This window comes from Melanotaenia boesemani, chromosome 8, assembly GCF_017639745.1.
Source record: "Melanotaenia boesemani isolate fMelBoe1 chromosome 8, fMelBoe1.pri, whole genome shotgun sequence".
Lineage (NCBI taxonomy): Eukaryota > Metazoa > Chordata > Actinopteri > Atheriniformes > Melanotaeniidae > Melanotaenia > Melanotaenia boesemani.
Window position 1 is genome coordinate 9330321 of NC_055689.1, and position 23793 is coordinate 9354113.

The 23793-nt window shown below is 41.3% G+C and overlaps 2 protein-coding genes across 5 annotated transcripts; one reads left to right on the forward strand and one right to left on the reverse strand.

Annotated features, from left to right (window-relative positions):
* Window positions 1-353: 353 nt before the first annotated feature.
* LOC121643986 (Golgi reassembly-stacking protein 2-like) lies at window positions 354-4586 on the forward strand. The gene is made up of 10 exons (XM_041991650.1): window positions 354-544; window positions 1246-1326; window positions 1421-1624; window positions 1764-1850; window positions 1945-2075; window positions 2158-2290; window positions 2477-2600; window positions 2752-2859; window positions 3165-3290; window positions 3371-4586. The coding sequence occupies exons 1-10, from the start codon at window positions 359-361 to the stop codon at window positions 3634-3636; spliced, it is 1446 nt and encodes a 481-aa protein (XP_041847584.1). The 5' UTR covers window positions 354-358; the 3' UTR covers window positions 3637-4586.
* Window positions 4587-6186: 1600 nt separating this feature from the next.
* On the reverse strand, window positions 6187-21968 carry LOC121643985 (serine/threonine-protein kinase tousled-like 1-B). 4 transcript variants are annotated; one of them, XM_041991647.1, is made up of 22 exons: window positions 21476-21968; window positions 19766-19887; window positions 19141-19209; window positions 18980-19018; window positions 18782-18857; window positions 18667-18707; window positions 18488-18571; window positions 18300-18380; window positions 18114-18206; window positions 17903-18013; window positions 15814-15950; window positions 15399-15590; window positions 15101-15167; window positions 14863-14960; window positions 13622-13703; window positions 13438-13529; window positions 12499-12588; window positions 11763-11932; window positions 11514-11649; window positions 9191-9302; window positions 9004-9111; window positions 6187-7632 (listed from the first exon to the last, which is right to left on the reverse strand). In XM_041991647.1, exons 1-22 carry the CDS (start codon window positions 21600-21602, stop codon window positions 7483-7485), a joined length of 2277 nt encoding a protein of 758 aa, XP_041847581.1. In that variant the 5' UTR covers window positions 21603-21968; the 3' UTR covers window positions 6187-7482. The 4 variants fall into 4 exon arrangements, with proteins under 4 accessions (XP_041847581.1, XP_041847580.1, XP_041847583.1 ...); XM_041991646.1 differs by having other exon boundaries at window positions 18488-18577; window positions 21476-21967; XM_041991649.1 differs by lacking the exon at window positions 18980-19018 and having other exon boundaries at window positions 21476-21967.
* Between the last annotated feature and the right edge of the window lie 1825 nt (window positions 21969-23793).

The following is a 23793-nucleotide window of genomic DNA, read 5'->3' on the forward strand; positions in this document are numbered from 1 at the left end:
CCTAGTCAGATTTAAGGGTCACCCCTAAAATAAATTAGGGGAGAGAGCGAGAGAGAGAGAAGAAAAGAAAACCTTTTTGATTTGGCTTTCTGCCTTGACAACATTTGATTTACTTCTAGCAAAACTAAGTTTCATGTGCCACCCTTTTCCTTGTCTGTGCCCCTGCCTGAGACCTCAGCATGTTTTAGCTGTCATACATACTCAAAGCAATATTTAAAAATGAATAAATAAACTCGAGTAGATTAATCTACGCAGCAAGTTTAAATTCACCACGATCTTGCATTGCCAATTCTTTATTTAAGGCGAACAGGAATTTGAAACGTTCGAAAAGGCGTTATTTCCTGCCACGTAACGGCGCATGCGCATCACAAAGCTAGTCATTTGGCGACGTGTACCCGGTGTGTGGAAGTACTCAGGTGTCTCACCTCCGCCGGGTTGCAGGTTGCCAGAACAACATAAGAAGGATCCGAGGACAGAAACCATGGGAGGATCACAAAGCGTCGAGATACCGGGAGGAGGCTCGGAGGGCTACCATGTTCTCCGCGTGAGTTAAGCATTTGCAACTTGCAGTTAGCCGTTAGCTTAGCTTCCGTTCAGGGGCGGAGGATGTTGACGAAAGGCCGGGGATGATTGTAGTGGCCTCCGCATGTAAAACAAAATGCCTTGTCAGAGAATTGACTGCTTTAGAGTTATACCAGTGCCACATATCGTTAAAAATGTTTTTAATTTATTTTGTGTATATGTATTCTGGTTAACTGTGCTTTCCACAAGCTTAGCATCACCACAGCTAAAGCTAGGTGTAGCCTGCTGAATGACAGCTGCCAAGCTGAGTTTAGTTGTGCATCTGTTATTAGACGCTCTCTCAGTATATTCTGCTTTCAAATTTAGATAAGGAATATGAGTTTTCTCCTTATAAGCTTAAGCTAACTGGTAGTCGTGGAAGTCGTTCGTGAGAACTCAGGTTTTTAAATTTTAATTAATCGCAATGTAAAGGTGCATTAGCCTAAGTTGAATCTAAACAAGCTAAACAAAAGTGCAGATGTGTGTCAGAAGCAGATTGGTTCTGTCAAGCCATACTAAAGATTTACTTAGCAATTAGGTATCTTAACAATCTTTGAATTTATTACAGACGTGTGACCTGTTTGGGTGTTGCTCAGTTCATCCTGTTGACATATAATGTGATAAAAGGCAGTAGTAGTGTGTGTCACAGTCCAACAGCTCAGGCTGTCTCTCTTCTTTGTGCAGGTTCAGGAAAACTCTCCTGGACACCGAGCAGGACTCGAGCCTTTCTTTGACTTCATTGTCTCCATCAATAACACCAGACTGGTAAGAAATGGGAGCAAGTGCTTCATGTGAGATTATTCATGAGTTACAAGAAATGCTACATTCAAAGTCTGAAGGGTTTTCTTTTTTACTTCAGAACAAGGACAACGACACCTTGAAGGACTTGCTCAAAGCCAGTGTGGAGAAACCAGTCAAGATGTTGGTTTACTCATCAAAGACCCTGGAGCTGCGAGAGTGCACGGTGACCCCCAGTAACCTGTGGGGAGGCCAAGGCTTGCTGGGTGTCTCAATTCGCTTCTGCAGCTTTGAAGGAGCTAATGAGAATGTTTGGCATGTGCTGGTAAGTAACCACATAGACCCGTCGTTATTATTATTGTGCTGGTAAGTTTATATGTACTGGTAACTACATAGACCCATAATTATTTTTATAGTCTTCATTTATGTGATTAGAGCAGCAGTTTGTTTACTCTGTGTAACAGGAAGTGGAGTCCAACTCCCCGGCAGCCCTCGCTGGCCTGCGACCACACACTGATTATATCATTGGAGCTGACACTGTTATGAATGAGGTAAGCTGTCCTCAGCTGTGATCTTAGTTTAAAACTGAATGTGAGCCTCTTGCTGCTTCTTCTAACTTCTGCACCTCTCTGTGGTGACCCTCAGTCGGAAGACTTGTTCTCTCTGATAGAGAGCCATGAGGGTAAGGGGCTGAAACTCTATGTGTACAACACAGACACTGACAACTGCAGAGAGGTGGTCATTACACCTAACAGTGCCTGGGGAGGGGATGGCAGGTAACACACTCTTTATATGTAAATGTATTGCTTGTTCAGTTGAGTGTGTCTCTAATTAGCTTGTTTTTTTTCTGCTTCTCAGCCTTGGGTGTGGGATTGGCTATGGATACCTCCACAGAATTCCCACTCGGCCTTTTGAGGAAGGGAAAAAGATCAGCTTCCCTGGAAGTTCTCCTAGTGAGCCTGTCAGTCCGCTGAAGGATGGATTCACTGAGGTCAGGACAGATTCACACTATACCTGCTCCTTACACCCATATCACTTCGCCTCACTGTTCAATGCTGCCTCAATATGAGTGTATTTGATGTGTTTGCACTCCTTATTATGATCACAGTGGACAGAAAAAGCAATCATTAATGGTACATTTGAACAAAAGTGACCATCTCAGGTTTCCTCTTTCCAGGTCCAGCTATCAGCTGTTACCCCTCCTTCCTCCACACCATCTGCTCCCTCCGGCCTTGAAGAATCACTTTCTGGTCTGTCAATCAGCTCTGCTCTGCCCCCGATGCCCAGCGAGCTGCAGACAGGTATGTCTTTGCCCTCATTGTATTGGTATTAGGATAAATAAAAGCGGGTGTTTGTGATTGTAGCAATCCTTTTATGCTCCCCTCAGGAATGTTTTTGTTTATTCTGCATATTCTTTGCTAATGCATATCGCTTTTCCTCCCTACGCTGCAGGTTTGCCAACAGTCCCTCTCCTCCCCTCTACCACCAACCCCTCTCTTACCCCCCTAACTCCACTGAATCCTGCCGCCACCAGCTTCAACCCAGCCACCACGCTACCAGGTGGGTGATTTCTCCAACAAAGCATGCTGTCAGCTGAGCCGGCCAGCTTTCAGCACTGTGTTTTAGGCTTGTAAAGGTAATGCAGTTCATTTTCAGGAAATAAAAAGTCAGACTCAGCTGCTTTAGCCAGTAGCAGGCCAGTGTTTTACACACAGCAAATCTTTGTGAAGGAAATTTCTGTTGAATTTTCCCAGAGTTTGATTGCACAGCTACTGTTACTGCTTCTCTACTCTTAATAATAATAATAATTACAAGGAAAACACTGATGATGAATGAGCTTGCATGTGTTGCATGTGTATTTGCAGGTCTGATGCCCCTCCCAGCTGGATTACCTCCACTCCCTAACCTTCCCAACCTGAACCTGCCACTCCCAGACCTTAGCGCCGTGTCGTTAGCAGGAACAAGCACCCTGCCAGTGATGGGCACCACAGGTGAGTTATCAAGCTTTCTTCTCTTCTAAAGCAGCAGATACCTTTTGGATAAATTTTATTGTGTTTCTCTCCCCCCCCAGTCCCATCTCTGGGTTCACTGCCGCCCCTGAACCTGCCAGGTCTCGCCCCGTTGCCCCCTCTCCCCACCATGCTGCCCTCCCAGTTGCCTCCTCTGCTCTCTCAGAGCATGGCTCCCCTCGCGCCCACCTCCCATTCAGCCTCTGTCACAGTCACGGCGACGCCATTGACCAGCTCGGTCGCCGACACCACAGTCCCCACAGAAGCCGTCTCCACCAAGGCCACAGAATCGCCAGCTTCTGCAGAAACTACGCAAACATCATCGTAACTTGGAGGGGGAGGTTTCCTGGTTCCACCAAACTTTTACACACCTGGTTTTTCCTCTTTCTCCCACCTGTCTTTCTGTGTTCTTCTATTTATTTGGCCAAAAGAGAGCAGACGATGAAAGGATTTCATTAAAAAAGAAGAATATAAAGACAGGACGGTTGTAGGTTGGTCTGCCTAGTGTCGGATTGTCATAGAGCAGAGGAACCGGCAGCACTGCAGCTTGCATGAGCTACTGTATGACAAAGACAAGGCTGCCGTTTCTGTTTTGCTTTGCACTTCAACAGTCACAACAAGACAGAACTTTGTTATTTTTCTTTCTGTTTTTTAAAGTATATAACCAGTGTATGTTAATGGTGCTGGACGATAAGCAGATTTTTACTGAACTGCCTACATTAAGCAAAGGGCTGCACTGCTGTAATAAGATATGTAAACATGGTGTAGAATCAGTCTTATCATCCAGCTCCAGCCTCTAACCTTTTTTTTTTTTTTTTTTGTTTTAAATGATTATTATTAGTGGATAGACCCTCCTGACCAGTAGAGTGGTTAAATTAACATCTTTGTTTTTTTGTTTAAGGTTTGGTATGTCTCCACCTGGTGAATGAATCTGCATTATTTTGCACCATGTTTGTGTTTTGGCATCATTAGTCCCTTTGTATGTCTCCATGTATATGCAGAACTCTATAATTCAACCAATTCAGTCACACACAGTCAGCAACAGCCTGAAGGCCGTGCCAGAGGAGACGGGCTGACATGTACCCGAGCTACTGAGCAGAGTGTGTTTGCTGTGGGGTGAAACATGGGTGATGTTATTTAATGTGTCTCCCACCACCTTTAGCACGGCCAGAGGGAAATAGTTGGCAGAAGTGCGAAACAGCCACAAGGTGTCTCTGTAAAAACTTTCTGAACATGTCTACAGAATGCACAGTAAGCAATAAAGCCAAATGAATTTTATAGGTTGCCTGTGTCAATGTGAAGTCTGTTTTTTCTTCTTTATGATCTGTTTATCGTTATACAAACATATCTATCTTGAAGGTCAAATTATTTTGTCAAAGTAGCTTTCACGCTTTGAAATAACTGGAGAAAATCCAGATGACCCAGCCATCCACCGGCACTTAAATGCACCATGTCCACACAAGCTGAGAGGCTCCAGGAAGCATTAAGAGTCTCATGCACTTGTAAACGGATTTGTGCATACCAGGCAATTTGTGCACATCTATTAAACAATTTGCATAGGAGCCGTTTTGAACATGAAACCATTAGATTTGAGGTTGAAAGTTTAAAAAGAAGTGTAGAATATTAAAGTTTGTGCACTGTTGGAATTTGTGCATGTGTAAATATATTTTTGTGTGTAATTTCTAAACATGTATGCATGTGTTTGAACATAAAAGTACCCAAAGTTAGACACAAATTAGTTAACAGTTTGCAAACTGTATTACACACACACTGATACTGAGTCAATTTCTCTCCATAGTAAAATGTTGAAGTTCAGGACAGAACAATTAGAAAAAAACTGAACAAATGTGCTTTTTTGGAAGGTTTGCAGGAAAAAAAAACATGACATAGTTTAGGTCTGCTAAGCTGCTCTGAACAAACAAGACTTCTGTATAGATGGGTTAGGGTTCGACAACTGGATCAGTGCAAGTTCCCCTTTTCCCTGCATCATAGATGGCGTTCACTTTGGACCTCCAAACCGGAACCAGTTCAAGCTCAAATCCGAGTGCGTAACAGATGGATGTACGAGCATGTGAATAACTCAAGATAAACGCCTACAGTCAACGTTGTCATGGTGATTAAGGAATAAAAATGAACATAGGAAAAGCTAGATTATTTTTCTAAAGAGAAGTTTAGGTGAAAGATGATTTGGATAAACGGACTTCATAAACAGTCCTGATGGTACAAAGATTTGACATTTTCTGCTAATACTGAGGTTTGATTTGGTTTTTCTCATATTGAGTTTAACATCTAATTGGACACATTTTCTTCCTTTTCCTTTATTTTTACATTGAATTTTAGTCCTTAAATTCAAACAGATGCTTTAGAAATAAGATGAAAGAAATTTCTGAACAAAGCAACATATACAAAGTTATGAACCGTATCAAGGCGGCTCACTGAGCTATTACCAAGAGAGCTAAAGAATTATTTAGCACTACTGCAGCTGTGACAGATAGTCTCTGTTAGCATGTATAAATGATTCAAGTATCTGTCTTCTCATGTTTCAATTCATGAACACATCAGCTTCCTTGATGCTCCATCTTGTTTCAGAGGTTGCATAACACCCCAAAAGGGAGGAGGAGCAGAAAACAGGCAGCCTCCATTGCATGTGTAGGACATGGCAAATTTCCCATCTGGTGTCACAGATCAGCTGTTTTACTGCACTGCTTTCATCTAGGACGGAGTTTTAACTTCAACTAATGAAGCAAAGATAATGATTAAAACTCATTTTAAGCTGGAAAGTGCTGGAATGGTCTTTTTTTTCTGCTCATTCCTTACCCGAGAACATTTCTGTTTCCCCACCTTTGCTTTAGAGATCGCTTGAAATGTCACAGCATCATACGGGTTAAGTATTTTATTTACAGGATGACAACATTTGGATATATTCACATGAGTTCCAGAAGTTAATTATGCAGCAACTCAGCAAACCTGGAGCGTGCCCCACTTCTGCAGGCACCAACGAAAGCATGACGGGACTCTTTACAATGTTTATCAGGCTTTTCCACTATAAAAAAAAAAAAAAAAAAAAGTCCAAGTAGATGTTGATGTTGAGAAGTTGATTACAGAAAGATGCCGAACTGCATTCCCTCAAACAGGAGACAGGCTGTGGAGAAGTCCTCTTTACACAGTTCAAGTATGCAAATCTGAGGTGGAAAGTCTTTCACGTTACAAACTAAAAGCAACATTTATAGCAGCAAACAGAATGGCTTGCAGGGAGGAAACAAATAAGATGGAGCAAACTGAGACACTACGAAGCAAGGGAAAGCCTCATTATTATAATGGTTAATGTCTCCTGAACATGAAATGTACAATTAATTCTGCAACCCGATGACAGGTTTTTGCAAAACAGTAAATTTTCTAATTAAAAGTCCAACGCCAACACACTGTTCTCAGAGCTTCTGACTCTTACCTGAACAGAAAGAAGAAGAAACAAAAAAGACAAAGTTAGATCCACTGTCTGCAAAGCTGAAATGCTTTCGAGGCCACACTGTGGTACTGAGACCAGATGGACATGACCTGGATTGGATGTGCAAATCTAACCAAGTCCCATTAAGGTTACATCATCGTAAAATGAATCCCTCTCACGTGCAGAGTAAGTTCGAACAGAAGCAACCATTGTTTTGTGCCGCTGAAATGAATTGCATGTAGTGGATATCTTTTCAGATAATTACGAGTCCTCATCACTGCTGAGTCCTTGAAAGCACTGAGCCTGTAATGGTGGTTTTACGTTGACATAGTTCTTAGTCGCCTCTTTAGGTGTATTATGACAAACGTGGAGTGGGTTTGGACAGTGAATCAAGGAGGTCTAATACTGCTAATCTCTCCTAAGGGGTTATTTTCGGCCCAAATCCGGTTGCTTTACTTTCTTCACTCTTTCTTACTCCAAACAACGCTGTGCCTTTTATTTTGTCCCATTCCCCTTCTCTTCTGCCATTCATCTTTTTTTCCTTTTTTTAATATTTTGACCTCTCTGTCATGCAATCAAGTTCCAGGGCACAACTCCAAAAAACACTTTTTATACTGTCCATTTATCCTCTTTTGGGGGGAAAAAAAACAAAAATATCCACATCTACGATTCTCTGAATCCAAAAATCCAGCTTTGAGATTGACCTGAGGGTCCCGTCAGTGTTGTGAGTCAGTAGGTAGGAAGAGAGGAGGTGGAGGACTGCAGGGAGCCGGAGGAGTTCGAACGTCTCATGTGAGGGAGGAGGTAGGAGTCCGAGCACAGCTGGTGAACGTCGAACCGGTCCTCCTTCCGATAGGCCAGACAGCGGCGGATAAACGCCTGCAGGACAGGGGAGAGCACGTTAGAAACAGCTGCTTTGTTTGTGTTTTCTATAAATACAACACAGGAGAGACCTGCCGTCTACTTTGTGGCAAACGCCACTCTTCAAACTGCCCTTTTGTAACAGTAGCGCTCACTAAGGTAACAGGTACTTACATAATTAGACAGCCAAACTGAAGAACACTATTTGCAGCATGTACATTTATACAAGTTAAACTGAAACTACGCTGAGACACGGAGACAAAATGCTGTAAAGCAATTAGACAAACGCTTATCAACTTTCAAAGATTTTGCTTCAACAAATCACATCAAGGATTTAGTTCCAGTCAGACTGCAGGCCACTACCAAGTCTTAAACACAGCAGTGGTAGCCTCGTGGTTTGAGGAATAAATTCTCAAAACTACCTCAGTCTTCTTCAGCAGAAACCTGAAACATCGGACAGATGGTAGAAACTGTACACGTGGTGTTACAAAGGCACGAAGCCCTTTTACGAGCCTTTTCAAGCCAGGACTGATGCTCACATTCAAGCACCGGCCGGCCTCGCAACATGAGACTGTGCTTTCGGAAAGTTAGAGACAACACCGGCATGGGACTGTTTGGCTCATTTGCGAATGGATCAAAGGAGTCTTAGAGAGGGGCTCGCTGCGACCATGTGACAGAACTGACCCTGTGAAAGAAGCTACTGACTCTAAATACACTTTGTCAACCAGATCAAACAGGTTAACATTAAACTTTATGAATCTAGTCAAGTCTGACCTAGCAGCTTGTAGCCATAACAAATATGTTCATCCTCTCCAAAAGTAAGGTGATCAAAAATCTGACAGAAGCTTGATGATCAATGTCTAAAATATCTGATGAAGGTGCAACTTGTTGAAAAAGTGTGTGTCCTGAACTTGCTGATTGTATTATGTCAAATTAAAGACTCATGTTGTTTAATAATTCTGCTCCAGGAAAAGAAAAGTTCATCTAGATGAGCTGATATGAACAGCTGAACAAACTGTCCGAGACTCGAACGTAAATAAACCGCCTGAACATGACTGAAACTAAACAGTATCAGAAGTTATTGGTCTGTTAGATCATCTGAAACGGTTATTTTTCTACAAATATTTAATCTAAACACATCTTTAATATCTTTAGATGAAAAGTTAATACAGGACTTTGCAGCATTGAGGAGCAAATCTTTTCTTGTAATAGTTACTAAATCTGTTAGTGTGTGTTTGTTTTATTTGAAGTATATTTTTTACCTCCACATGTTAAGAGAAAATGTAAAACACACCCATCCCTGAATCATTCTATGATGGTCTTTGGTTAAATATAATCTAAAGATTGTGTTTATACTGTAGCTCGCAGAGGTTTGTGAGCGAGCGTCACCTTGGCTTCTGTGCTGGCCTGTGGTTTTGCTGGAAACTGGACTTCTGTGGCTTTGAGAATGGTGTTCTCCTGGAGGATGTCCTGCTGCGACTGATTGTGACCAAACGGCTGCAAACACAAACACAGTGTCCTCACAGGTCCAGCTTCTTCAACAGATGGGAGGAAACATGCAGTCGTAATGTTGTACCTTGCGTCCATAGAGGCATTGGAAGAAGATCACTCCCACAGACCAGACATCCACCTTGTTGGAGATCTTAGGTGGTTCTTTCCCCACAACAAAACACTCTGGAGGAAGGTACCTAAGAGCACACAGGTCGACAAAGCACTGTCCATGTTAACAGAGGCACTCCTCACTATAATATCTTATAGCTTTCATCTGTACCGACCAGTTTTCTAGTTCACTGCTCATTTCCACGTCAAGTCAATCACATCTCAGACTTCTTCCAGATCAAGTCTATTTTATTCAGACTGTTTTGGTTATATTCCTGTATCATAACATGTTATTTTTTAAGTTATGCAAAATTTTAAGAGTAATTAAATGTAAATCTGCCATCCATGTGTATTTATGTAATGTAGTCTTGTCGCTGGGTTAACTGTGCTGGGTAGGGAGGTTTGGCAATAAGAAGGTCAAAGAAGCCATCAGGTGCTCAATTTAAAAAAAAAAAGAAAAAGAAAAAGAGGAGAACTGGGCAACAGATAAAGATATACAGATGTGTTATCTCCATGAGTCTGAAGCGTGTAATATTACAGCTTCATTTGGTCTAGTATGTTTATGTTGTTGCTTCTACTGTACACAAGATGATTGTATTTGGTTTTAGTCTTGCTGTAATAAAACTATCTGAATTTAAAACATTGTGTCATATAAATAATTTCACGTTTAGCTGGTTTTATACTGGCACGGCGTCTCCGTACGGTAGGGCCGGCACAGCTGACGCTGGTGAAATGTGCTCTCGCACTCGGGTGTAGGGTTGCGGTTTCTGTCTGTGTTGCGGTTTTTCTTTTGGGTTTACGGCAAAAAGTCAGCAAGAAGCTCCAGAAATCTGGAAACATAATCACAAACCGACCAACCACAAGGCAGCGCTGCAAGCAGGGTTGCACGTCGGCTTTGGAAGACCTGAGCGTCAAGCCTCACGCGGCACATGTGGTAGTGACACCATGAGCAGACGCCGCATGAGTATAAATCCAGCTTTATGGGGCAGTGTGTGGCGTGACTGATTGAGCAGCCGCCTCATGTACAGAGGCTACAGAGAACTAGAGCCCAAAAATCCTTAAGAATTCAGCTTTATAGCTTTTGTTTGCAACACGAGTGCAGCTCACATGCAAGTCCAGGTATTTGGTTTACTTTATGTCCAGTGCTCATTATTTTTAATGGTATACACAAACTTAAATGCAGCCTTATGGTAACTATCTAAAATAAAAAAAAATGTGTTTCTGACTTGTTTTGATGGAACAGTGACATTTATCATCATGTACATTCCTGAAGCCATCATTGCCACCACTTTACAGCTCAGTTTCGCTTTACGCTCCACATCACACGCCAGCAACTGGATATCAACACATTGGCTATTTTGAATGCAAACTGTGGCTGATTCAGGAAAGAAACACAATAAGACATTACTGGAAGAAGAGAGGAAAAGAAAGAGAGAAATGGACAGAGCAAAAGGTATGACCAGAGTCAACATCAGACTGAGTTTTACTGGCTGGAGAGATTATCAGTAGGATGCAACATGGATGCAGAATTGGCTGCAAATAGCGGGCTGAGAAAATCTGCCAAAGTTCAGTAGTGCTCCTTTAAAAAAACATTTCGTGTATGATGATATTTGAAAAATTACAACCATGGCCTCGTCTTTCTTACTGAGGCTTTGTGGAAGTGAGTGTTTAAACATCAGCCAGAGATGATTGACGAAAACTGTCCCAACGAGAGACGTAGGAGATATTTATACTCCACACAATGAATGGTGTTAATAATGACTAAGATGTTTCCTGAACTAAGATTTTTCATTCTGTGTTGTTTTAATTTAAAGACCATGGCTTTGTAGCTGGGAGTGGCCTATATGATCAATATGAACAAGATGATTGGATGACTATATACTGTTATTCTATGATCAATCTTAGACTTGAAGAGGTTCTGATGAAGCCATTGTGCTGTAATATGTAAGTGTATTTTATCTGTGATATGAGTGAATAATGAGACGAACGTGAAGACACTCAACTCACATGTGAAGTGCATTTTCTTCCTTATAAATTGATATTTTCCAAGCTATATTAAATTATATTAGATTTTTTATTAATATGGGGCATGTTAGTTGCCTGTAATCATTTTAATTATTGTGTCCTGCGTCTATTTGGAATTTATCGTTTTATCTGCACTTGACTTTTCCTTCTTTATTTCATACCACAAGTGTAGAAAAGGGTAAGTACTGTCACTGTTAATGGTTTTAACTAATGTTAGTAGCACTAAATAACAGATTCAACATTTATATGTGTTACAGGAGCTTTAGCGCTCTCACCAGTAGGTGCCAGCCCCCTGTGATGTGAGGTCCATCCCGTCCACACCGTAGTTGTCATCGTCCATGATCTTAGAAAGACCAAAGTCTGTGATTTTGATCTCTCCACATGCCGTACCATCCACCAATAAGATGTTACCTGAGCCATACATGGACAGTAGGATTCAGGAAAGTCTGACAGGGTGACTGACTTAAGATAATTTCACTCAGTTTCAACGAATGACTCATCAAATACTTGATCGTGTGACACACCTGGTTTGAGGTCATAGTGGATAATGGGAGGTTTGATTTCGTTGAGGTAGCGCAGTGCGCTGACAATCTGCATGACAATGGAGCGTGCCTCTTTCTCCGACATCAGCTTGTTCTGCTTCAGGTAGAAGTCCAGATCATTTCCTTCGCAGAACTCGAGGACTGTACAGAACCTAAAGAAAATGGACACTTGCACGGTTACATACAGGCAAAAAGGAGCTGTATTCAAGAACTGAAAGTAAACTAGTTCAACTCACAAATGGAAAGACTGGTAATGTTTTGTATGAACTGTTGAGCTTAAAGATAAATAACTGTACTCACTAGAGGAATAAATTCTTCTCAACAGTCTTTTCAAACTGGGGAAAATAAAACTGACAATTTCTTTAGAAATCTGGGTAACTGCAGCTAAATGTGCTTAGCTTGCACACAGACAACTTCCATTGTCTGGACATGTCAACACTGAATCATACATTCTTCCGTGAACTGCTTTTACTATTTACTCTTTCCCAATCTGATAACAACCTCACTACAAGCCTCCAGGCAGAACACAAACAATTCACAATGTACTTGAATATTAAGCTGGATGGGCCTTTGCAAAGGTTTGATTCCAATCCATGTGCAACCTGCTGGTTTAAGCTCGCAATATATAAACATTTTTAACCCGGTGCTGTGAGAGGAATAAGCTCAGGATGTGTGTGCACAGCAGGGCTGCAGATGGCAGAGGTCAGACATGACTCACGTGTCAGTATCCAGGGAGAAATAGTCGTACAGTTTGACTATTCTGGGATGGTCCAGCTGCTTGTGTATCCGGTACTCTCTGCATGCATGCCTGGAAGGGAAGAACCTGGCATCAACATGAGATCACAGGTGGACAGATAATACTCTAGGCAAATACACATTTATTACAGGGATGCATCAATACCACATTTATTCAAGAGGAGTACAAGTATTTACATTTGAGTACTTGTCGATACCGAGTACTTAGATGAGTACTAATAAATCCCATTACAGTACACTGGAGAAGTGTGGACCAGAAAGTCAGATGACTAAGTGGTTAATTGTGTGATATATCAAACGGGTCATCCTCTAAATATAAAGTTTGAAAAATGTCAGAATCTTCATAGATAACGAGGATAAAGTGGTCGTTGGTGGATTTCATTCACCACTGACAAGAGTTGAAGAAAAAAAAAAACATCTCCCCAAGATAATGGCAATTTCGAATATTTAAAAAAGTACCCATAATAACTTCTGGACACATGATGATAATTCAAAAAGTAACTCTTGACAATTATAAGAAACTTGCACCTACATTCCTAAAAAAAAAAAAAAAACAGCTTTTCTTGCCGAGATAATGCCAAATTTGGATTTTAATACGGCATAAGTACCAAGCATTGTTGTTTACGCCATAAAAACACGTTAATTCCAAAGATTAATCTCTTTGTATTAATTAATTTTCACAGACCTAGTTTATTTCACATTGGTATCATTTCCTGTAGTATCAGAACACCTTTATGAATACTATGTACGAGTAGTCGGACCGATAACCGATACCATTATTAGTGCATCCCTGATTTATTACTTCCAGCTGGACCAACCAAACTACAGCTCAAACCACATATGAATGAAGTCAGCTCTAAAATGTTGCTCTCATACATCTTTGTGTGGACCTGAGACTTACTTGTGGTAGTTCTCTTTTTTCTCCTCCCTCCAGTTCTTGTTGAGCTGGTGGATTTTAACAGCGGCGTAGCGCTGCTCAAACAGGTCAAAAGCCTACAAGTGATAAAAGAGCACACACGTGTGTTTCATCTTCAAACATACTTTAAAAAAGATGGATGAGTGAGGTGCAGACAAACACACAATACCTTATAGACTTCACTGAAGCCACCCCTGCCCAGCAAGTGCAGCAGCAGGTACCTCTCATTCAGAGTCGGATGGTCTTTAAAACTGTAAAGAGAAAATATTCAGCACATTATTCCAAGTATTAGCACCATCTTTGCCTGACTCTCAACACAACCAATGAGATTCCTGAAAGGACAATGTTGTAGAGCTGATTCACCCACATCAGATTAGAGCTCGACCCTTCTAAGTTCCTGCTGGCTTTGCAAGATTTATTTATTTTGCAATTACTGATATTTTACTGTTTCCTGTGTTGCAAAACCTTAAATATGCAGAAATTCCAGTTTGTAGCTTTAATTTAGCCACTTTGCTAATATCTGGAGAATACGGACAGTTGAAAGGGAAAGACTTGTACTGAACACAGCCTATGAGAGAAACTTCTTAAATATTAGCTGACAAGATTTTTGAGCAGGTTAGATGTTAAATATTATCTGATACTGAGGGTTTTTTTCTTGGATGCACAATAAAAGTAAAATTATGTAAATAGCTACATGCAGAGCTGAAATTCCCCTCCGTCTAAAGGAGACTAAGTGTGCATCGTTTGGGAATCAACATTGATTATGAATCTTGCTCTTTGGGCCCTGATGGCATTTGAAGATCTACTGGAGCTCAAACGTAGCTACTGCAAGTTACAGGAGGGTGCAGCAGTGCAATGCAGAGCATTCGCTGCAGGATTTTTCTTATTGCCAAGTGAGCGTCTTGTTGACTCGAGATCAGTTCCCTGGGAGAAAAACAGCTTCCTGACTTTAAACCAGTGGATGATGCAATGCTGACAAATCAAGGCTTCAAATCAAGAGCTCAGACCTCAGAGCAAAACTAAACATTGCAATGTGAAGTGATGACAATGTGTCTGACTACAAACAAGTCAGCAGGAATCACTTTAAGGAAAAAGATGAAGGTTTGAGAGAAAACTTCCGTGACGTTTATATTCAGTAAATTTGCCTTTTTAGTTTTCTGCAAAACTGCATTGCTCATATTTCATTGTTTAAGCATAATAACAGCATTTTTTATTTTCTGATGTGTCTGGAGAATAAAATAGTGCTTTAAGAGTGTCTCTTTAAGTCTTATGAAAGCCTATAATGTAAGACTGGTCTATATTATTTACTGTTACAGTGGAAAGGTTTCTGGCAAAGATAAAAAAAAATGTGAACTTTTATGACAAAAAAGAAAAAGAAGTCTGGTGTGACCTCTGACTGGATGCACTTACGCTGAGCTGTCCTCATTGTTTATCCTCTTCAGCTCTCTGATGTGGAGGTTCCTGACCCGCTCTAGTCGCTCCAGCTCGGCCTGGATCTCAGCTTCCTCCTGAAATGACATGATTTCTGCTGTAATACCTGCTGCAGCGTTTCAACACTCCAGTAGGTGATGATGGTCTCATTTCTGGACATAATCAGTTCTAATTACACACTTTATTTATTTACTAGTTTGTGCTTTTAGCCGCTGACCTTTTTCAGGTGTCCAAGGCGAAGTTTGAAGATTTCTTCCTGCTCGTGGTACTCAGCCAAGGTCAGTCTGTCAGAACATTAATAAGAAGCTGAGCAAACGCTTGAGGGAAAATTCAATTTTAAGCTTCATAAATTTGGATCCAGGTCAGCTTCTGACTGAAAATGTGATTTGTTTCAACAGCAAAGCAGAATCTTTAAATCAGTACAACTCTGACACTGTAAAATCAATATAAGGGAAAAAATTTAGTCATTTTTGCAGCTTCACACTGACAACATGGGGTTATTTGTATTTACTCACAGCTGAGGCAGGGACGGCTTCAGGAAGGGGTCAGAATCGTTGCCGTTGACCACCTTCGTTTTTCGCTGTTTGGGTTCCGATGTGGAGGCCACAGACATGGAGGGAGATGCGGGATTCGGGGGCTTCCTCTTTGCGAGCAGCTTCCTCTGGCGCTCTATGTCCTCCCTCTGCTGGTTGATGCTCTCCTGCTGCCTGCAAAGCAGAAAGAAAACAGGAGGAGACTTAATGCAAAACACTACAGCAGGCACTTCCTGCATGCCTCACTTCCTGGCTGTGGCGTGAACCATACACAGAAAATTTACTGTGATGAAGCACCAATAGACCCCCCCCACCCACACACACAAAATACCAAATGTGACTAAAATAGAAGTCAACAGGATTTAGAAAAACGTTGCTTTATGTTTGGGAACCTCACTTGATCAAGTTCTGGAATGCATATCCATCAGTCCACTGCTCCGTGTAGGACGCGCCATGTCTGACGGTGGTGAAGTGACCGAGACGGAGGCGATCTTGCATGCTCTTCTCGCGACAAGACTGCTTCTCCTGTGTGCTCTGTGTGAAAAGGCAGGCAAACACACACCCATGAAGGTCTCTCTCACAGCTGACAGGAAACAGTATTTCATTCAGGAGTCGGACAAAATATTCCTCTGACAAGCCCCAGCCCATAACCTCCAAGTTACACCTCACTGCAGAAGTGAAAATAAACAAAAAATGTATTAAGAAAGAAAAAGCAAACAATATGATCAGGACAAGCCCAGTTAGGCAACACAGCAAATTCCACCACCATGCCAGCGCTGTATGCAACTTTAATCCAAAAAAGGTGGAGATCAGAAGCCAGCAGGTGGCTGTGAGTTTTAAAAACTTACCAACCAAAATGGGATGTTTTTTCTTTAAGCCGCTGCACCCCATAGCAAAGTTTAAAATACTAAAAATACTGCATTATTAATAAGAGACGTCCGTGACTCACAACCTTTTCTGCTTTTGAATAAACAGCACTGTCATTTCTTAATGCTTTGCTTCCAAGCAAAGTCATCTTTTCAGGTGGTCTTTAGTTACAGTTCTCCAAACTTTCTGAAGATATTTTGTGCTTTTTCACTCACTTTTAGCCCCTTTTTAGTCCCGTCCGTAACATTTACAAAGGAATGTGTTTTATTTTAAAGCCACATGACTTTGACCTAGGGCTGGGCAATTAATCGAATTCTATATCACAATTATGATCTGGTTTTTCAACGATCATAAAAATGAGATGGTCTGATTTTGTGCTCCTTCTCAGTTCACTCTTGTACTGTTTTAAATTGTAAATCGAGCGCCACTTGCAGCGCTCTGCTGCAGACTCCTCCCACAGCCCCAGCTGCTTTGGTTGTATTCAACTCGAGTTGCAAACACCTCTCAAGTTATGGGCTGGACACACGGGAGGCGACGTCGCTCCTTCTCCATTCATTTTCTATGGAACATGCGCAATGAGGCGAAAATTGCTTCGCTCCTCCAGCCAAGCGACAAGCGGCATTCGTGCATGAGAAATGCTCGTTCACATAGACGTGCATATGTGGGCTTGCTTGTGACGCGTCTTAATCATCCAGCAGCTCCAAGAGACAAAGAGACATAAGCGTTCAGTTAACACAGTGAACAACCTGGGATTTAAGAAACTCATCAACACTTTGGACAAACGGTATCACTGCCATCTCTTCTCCATGTTAGTGGAGTGTCTCTCCCTGCCCTGCACGATGAGTGTGGTGAGGGTGTTGTGACGGACGTGACGTATATAAATGTTGCGCTACATTTTATTGACGGGGATTTCAACATGAAAACGAAATGTCTCCAGACAATTTTTTTCCCAGATCACACCAGGCAGAACATAGCTGCTGGTCTGAGAAACAATTGTGGGACCTGGGTGGAAAGAAACTTGTATTACCACAGACCACGCTTCAAATAACAAAATAATCTGAGAATACTGGAGGGCACAAGACAAAATGTTGGCTTAAAAACACATTACCTACAGGAGATGAACAGGATCTGAAAGTGCTGCTGAAAAAACTAGCCTTGTTAGAAATGGTCTCCATGAGAAAAATGGCTGTCAAGAAGCTATTCTTAAGGAAAGGAAACAGAGAGAAATAGCTGAGGTACGCTAAATGATACAAGAACTGGAATGAAAATTGGTAACAGGTCTTATAGATGGATGAATCCTCCCCCAGAGCATTAGAAAGTCCTTTAAGAATCCTGGATAACTATTCCTGAAGACTAGTTAAAGAACCCATAAAAAGTTAGGTAGAAGAGTGAAGGTAATTTTACTAAACATACAGGACTGTTAGAACTGTTCAAGCTCTGCTTTTGCTTCTTATTTGTTGTTTTTCCATGTTTTAATAAATCGCTGCAGACATTTCCTGTTTCCCTAGTTTCATTTAAGAAATACTGTGAGGCTCAAACGTCAGGGCTGCACTGTAGGCTGCTTGGTGCTGATAAGCAGCTTTAAATGTGGGGTGTTTGTTGCTAACAAAGTAACATACCTTCTCTATGAGCAGTTTCTTGCTCATTGTGGTGCACTTGTTGAGCCTCTCCTTGTATTTCTCTAGAAGTTTCTGCTGTTCATCGATCTGTCTCCGTAGGTCACAATTAGCCTGTTAAAAATAAATTATTAAAATAAACAAAAAGAATAAAACCTCCATGTGCAGTTTATTTATATGTATAATCTGGAAAACATGCAGGGACCAAACTCACCCTGAGGAGGTCATCTATTCGTCCTTCTTTCTTTTCCAGATCCAGGCTCTTGTTGCTCTCCAGGGCAGCAAGTTTCAGACCCGTGAGCTCCGTCTAACAAAGGTGGCGGTAAAAGATGTGCTAATCAATATGCAATGTTTTAAAAAGTGTCATATCAGGATGTTTTCTCAGTGCAATCAGAAATACCTGCACAAATTTGGTTAAGGAGGCTTTAGGGTTGTGGTCCCCGAAACACAGACTGGTGGGAGAGGAGCTGTTTTGGCGGATCTACAGACAAAGAAAAAAAATCAGCTAAAAACTTTCCCTAACGTTCAGTCCTCCCACTTATCGGAAACCCCACAGCAAAGAATTAACCCCAAATGAAAAACACCCACGATTGAGCCTGGAGCAGAGTGAGAGCTCTGTGGTGAGCGGCGAGCCGATGGGAGGCCTCTAACTGGACTGGAACCATTTCCACCCTGAAACTTTGCAGAGTGGTTCAACTTAAGAATCAGAGTCAAAACAATCACATTCATAACTAGAACAAAAATAAATAAATAAAGGGGGTACTCACGTCAAAATAGTCACTGATTTTCGGTCCACGTGACGTCTTCCCTGCAAAATAAAAAAAAAACATAAATAACTAAATCACCTGGATCACGCTGGTTTAACGCAGGTGTCCAACACACCTTGACTGCTCTCAGAATAGGTATCAGCTTTCCTCTTCCTCCCCCTGGACGACTCAGAGTGCTTCTTCTCTGGGGTCTGTGAATCGATGTGAAATAAGAGGAGGAGAGAAAGGAAAAAAGAAAAACAAGCATGAATCCCCTGTGTTTTACCTAACAGAAACCAGCACTGGTGTTCAGCAGCAAGAAAAGAGTACATACTGAGTAGGCAGGGGAGCTCCCTCTTTTCAAATCAGAGCTCTAGGAAGAGAGGAGAAGAAGAGGTGGAGGTAGTGGGACAGACAGAAAGAAGAGTGGGATGTAAAGGAAGAAGCCCTGACAATATGTCTGTGTGCCTGACCATACTGCTGTTTTATTTTTACCTCTGACTCCTTGTCGCTGGATGAGCCCAGACTTCCATAGCTGTGGTTTGACGATTCATTGGCCAGACCCTAATAATAAGAGAAAAAAAAGGAAAAGAGGCAGGACAGGTGAGCTGAAACTCATGTAACACAGTCAAACCAACAGGGGAGGAAGGCCTTCAGTCTGTCCCATTTGTCAGGAATGAAGATCCCCAGTTATTAGATGTGTCACTTGGCCTTTTTCCAAACACAAGAGCATTTCCAAGAACTCTGAATCCTTTTTAGGAAAACAGGAACCTTTAACCTGTTTTTCCAACTATGAGTAACAGGGCTCATTTTTTAATTTCTTGGCATCTGAGGCTCCTGCTTCTTATTGGTACTTTCTGACCAGTGCCGATCACGCTGAAACTAATTACTGATGAACATGAGCTTCCAGGCTGCTGCAGCTTTTGGTTGTTGCTAGTATTGGTGCCAACAAAAGAGATGTGTTTGAGATTAAAACCTCTTGTTGCATCCAAAATAATCTGCCATGGATCCGAGCATAAATTCCGTCTAAAAGAAAGCTTTTAGATGTGGAAGTTTTAACTCATGAAGTTCTCTGTCTTTGTGTGTATGCTGCATCTCAAAATGGATGCTGTCGAGTTACCTTAGCACCTCCACTGGTGCTGCCGGTGCTGCCTCCTGTGTTGCCACTGACAGCTCCTGTAAACCTGGCCTCCAGCAGCTCCTGTCTCCTGGGGTCCAGGCTGTGCAGCTCATCCATGGGGCCTGACATGAGAACACAGGGTATGGTAAGGCAAGACACTCAAGTTATTGCATGCCAGAGCTTTACAAACAGTCAGAGCAAGAAGAGAGAGAAAAAAAAAACTCCTGTTACATTGCTAGAGTAGTGTAAAGAATAAATAACATACAAAAAAGTGGAATGAATCTAACTAAGAAGGTGGTGATGCTTTTAATCTATAATGGAAGATGTGGTAGATTCATGACGCAGCATTTCCAAACTAAGCAAAAAGGTCACTGTACCACAGGGGAGACAGGAAGAGAAGAGGCAAAGCTGGAAGAAGGGAGCCTTCAACTGGACTATCTACAGTATTATTATTACGTTATGCTACCACAATGACCTCACTGCACAGTGCTAGCCAGGTTTCAACATTAAAACAGCTTTGAAGCAACAATGGAAGTTTTATCAAAACTAAAATCATATTGCAACACAACTGAAAGAAGAATAAATAAAAGATATGGGCCTTTTTTCAGGGCCAGTGAGTAATTTAAATGCCCCATGTGTGCTTCTTTTACTGATGAAACAGGCTATTCAGGCTGAGCAAAAAGCTTATGTCTAAATTACATTTGTATATTTCAGACCCATGATGACTCTCACACTTCTAGGAGGATTACTCATATGTGTCTGACAGGGGCTGAACCTTAAAACGATCAGTTTCCAGAGAGACGACACAGGTCCTTCTCTGCTTCCCTACTGAAGTGTTTGTTGCCTTATTGGACATTTCCTGGCTGTCATCTTTACATAGCTTCTGGCACAGGGGCTGGCCATAAAAGGCATAATGGGAATTATGAAACCCACGAATAGGAAAAACACTGGGGTTATCTCAGGACAAAGAGACCGATGCAGGTTAATTAATCTATGCAGGCAGAGCTTTATATTGCAATGTTAGTTTTGGCTCATAGCAAGGTAATCATGTGAGTGTCGAGGGAAATTGCTCAAAGAAATCCTTGTTAGGGAGGTTTTGGTTGGATCCAACCTGTCATCACCATCGCAATCTGATTATTTTAACTAATGGATCATAACCAGCTGCTGCCACTTATCACAGTTTGGCCCCATCACATCCGTCTACTCAGTAATACAGGAGTAAACGACTTCATGTCAAAAACTGTATGCATCCAAACTAATTAAAAAGTAAAATCCACGGCTTATTTTCAAGTTTATTATAGCAAGAGACATGCATTGCAACCGTTAATGGATGCACGCACGGCTACGTTGTTATTTGCTAGGTGGCACGAGGCGAATGTTACAAACTGCTACGAAAACACTGTTATCGCATTTAGCAAGAAATCGTGTAAGCTGACTTTCACACAAACAACACAACAAGCTAGCTCAGCCTTTGTGCAAACATGGCAGCTTGCTGCTACTTAGACTGGCCGTAAACTGAACTGACAGCTGACGTTTGGCTTCCAATTCATGGCATCAGTGAACTTGACATCCATTTTTACTTAAACAAACGTTCGCTCGATGCGGCCAAAATAGTCCGCTTCTGCTTAAAAAATAAATAAATAATAAATAAAAATTGGGCGGACTTTAAAGGACAACAGGAGTAGGTTGCGCCTGGTTTAGCTAATGTACCTTCCTTGCTCTTTGCGGTCGCCGTTATATGTTGTTGAGAAATCGTTGGGGACGAGGAGAGCTGCGACCAAGATGGCGTCGCCTCCAAACTTCCACCACCACTTCCACTGTTACTTTGGACACTCATGAAGCCACTTTACCGCCGAGAGGAGCCAGCGTACACGTTGCCTGTCGCGAAAATCCTAAACTTGCGTCCATCGTTTGACACCTGCCGCCGTCAAACAGGCCCAGTAAACGCGAGTTAGTCCGCTTTTGTTGTTGTTACTCTCGCTAGACGTCTCGCATTTTGTGACCCGTGCGAGTCCTGCGGAGGAACGGCTTCTTGAAACGGATCCAATGTAACCTTTGCATGATGACCGCACCGCGCGCCTGTCAGCATCCAGTTCGCGAGCGGAGCTTTGATTCTGGTAGTAGGCGAGGCTATCGCGAGGCTGGTGTGCACCTAGCAGCGCAATGGGGGATGGCTTGACACCGAAACAGACACTGATCTGGGATCATTTTACCCTCCGCCAAAATAGCTTTCAGTTCACCGGAAGGCACTGCTCAGCGTTGACCTGAGAACAGCTTCTTGTTTAGGCGAAAACAACAAACAACCCTAAAAAAATGGCCGAAAGTTCTTGTTTGCTTGAGGAGAGAAGAGGAAAATTTAGACATTTATATAGATACACGAACTCTGATATGTATGTAGTTATACATTATTAGATTTCTTTACAGTAGACGACTGTAAGTGCACACTATAGTGTTATAGTTATAGTTTGACAGCATGATTAGCGCTTGTTTGTGCGGTAATCATATATATATATATATATATATATATATATATATATATATATCTTGAGATACAAATTGCCGGGAGGTGGTGCAGGTGGGAGGATAGTGATGTGGTTGGGCTATAAGGTCTTTTGCTCAAAATTTGGTGCAGTGCATTAAAATGTCAATTTTTTTAAATGGCACCTCCCTTTAACCTAGTAAACTGCACTTTGAGAATCAACTTTTTTATCTATTTATTTTACTTTTTCTAGGTGAAACTCTTAAAAGTCTATAATACTTGAAAACATAGACACAGAAAGTGGTGATAAACACAGTATATAAAAGGCTTTGTGTCTGTTAAATCCCAACACTAACCCTTACAGTGAGATTGCATCAAGGAAATACTGAGGTGAAAACCTGCACCTGCCCCATGGTAACCTGATTTCTTTTTCTTTTTTTTTTTTTTGGTCACATCGTTTCCATGGTAACTGCAATAGTCTTGACAGGCAACAGGAAAAAAGATTTTGCATATGAGACCAGAGTTGTGTTATGAGGAAGAGAAGTAACCAGTTACTGAAATTTAAGAAGCAGTATAAATTCCTGGCGCACCGTGTTCCTGGTGGAAAACTGGGAGTGTGTGTTGACATTTTGAAGATGGCCTGCAGTCAAAAACCATAACAGCCCTTTATGTAATGAAAGTTTTAAATTGCAGTGGTACAGTTGCACAATTGTAAGCGTATGCCAGGTGATGACACAATATTAAGCCAACAACACCCCAACAATTCATGTAGCAGAGAGAAAAATAAAAGGAAAACTAACAGAAATTATGTCCAGAATAAAATTCAATTTCACGTGACAATGATATACTTATAGATTACATTTTTTTAAAACAAAAAGACAAATTTCTTCATTATTTAGACAGTGGAAAATGCTAATTCAGTTACAACGTTGCCATTCAAACGACGGCTGACATTTTATAATAATCCTGTCCTTATAATTTATTAACTCCCTGTAAACCATACTGTCTGACCAGTAAATGTCAGGAAAAACCTACAAGGGCAGCTAAACTATATATGGGGTTCATCAGTCTCTTTAATTGATAGTGGATTATTTAATTTACCCCAAAAGACAGAATGCTGTTGTTAAATCAAAAGATACTATAACAAAATATTAGTTTAAGGTCGTGTACACATATCAGTCAGCTTGTTGTATGTTTGCTATATTTTACACAGATTAGTTTTACTATAAAATTGTACAGGTTATAGGTCACATTAAAGGTATGAAAAGTTTCTGAATGATTTGTTGTGGCCTTTTTTATATAAAATAAAAAAAAACTGTCATTTTAACAGATTTTATATTCACTCTAGATAAACATAACAGTTGATAAAAACAAGAACAAAGAATATTAAAGTTTTGGAGAGTTAGTAATCAGGATGAAGTTGCTAAATAAAGCAGGTTGTTCCTTTAAACTAGCAAAACAAAGTCTAGTTATGCTTTATAAGATGTTGGGAAGACAAAATATTCTCTCTATCTGATGAGCTTTATGTACGCTTTTCTAAAAAGAAAAA

What these genes read in the sequence shown, in the direction of transcription:
- LOC121643986 (XM_041991650.1), top strand. Translation starts at nt 359, where the DNA reads ATGCGCATCACAAAGCTAGTCATTTGGCGACGTGTACCCGGTGTGTGG. An exon ending in TGAAGGATGGATTCACTGAG is followed by an intron (nt 2,291 to 2,476) that starts GTCAGGACAGAT and finishes TCCTCTTTCCAG; the next exon opens with GTCCAGCTATCAGCTGTTAC. An exon ending in GCCCAGCGAGCTGCAGACAG is followed by an intron (nt 2,601 to 2,751) that starts GTATGTCTTTGC and finishes CCTACGCTGCAG; the next exon opens with GTTTGCCAACAGTCCCTCTC.
- LOC121643985 (XM_041991646.1), bottom strand. Translation starts at nt 21,602, where the DNA reads ATGAGTGTCCAAAGTAACAGTGGAAGTGGTGGTGGAAGTTTGGAGGCG. An exon ending in GACCGCAAAGAGCAAGGAAG is followed by an intron (nt 19,888 to 21,475) that starts GTACATTAGCTA and finishes TTCTCATGTCAG; the next exon opens with GCCCCATGGATGAGCTGCAC. An exon ending in GCCTTGGACACCTGAAAAAG is followed by an intron (nt 14,961 to 15,100) that starts GTCAGCGGCTAA and finishes ATGTCATTTCAG; the next exon opens with GAGGAAGCTGAGATCCAGGC.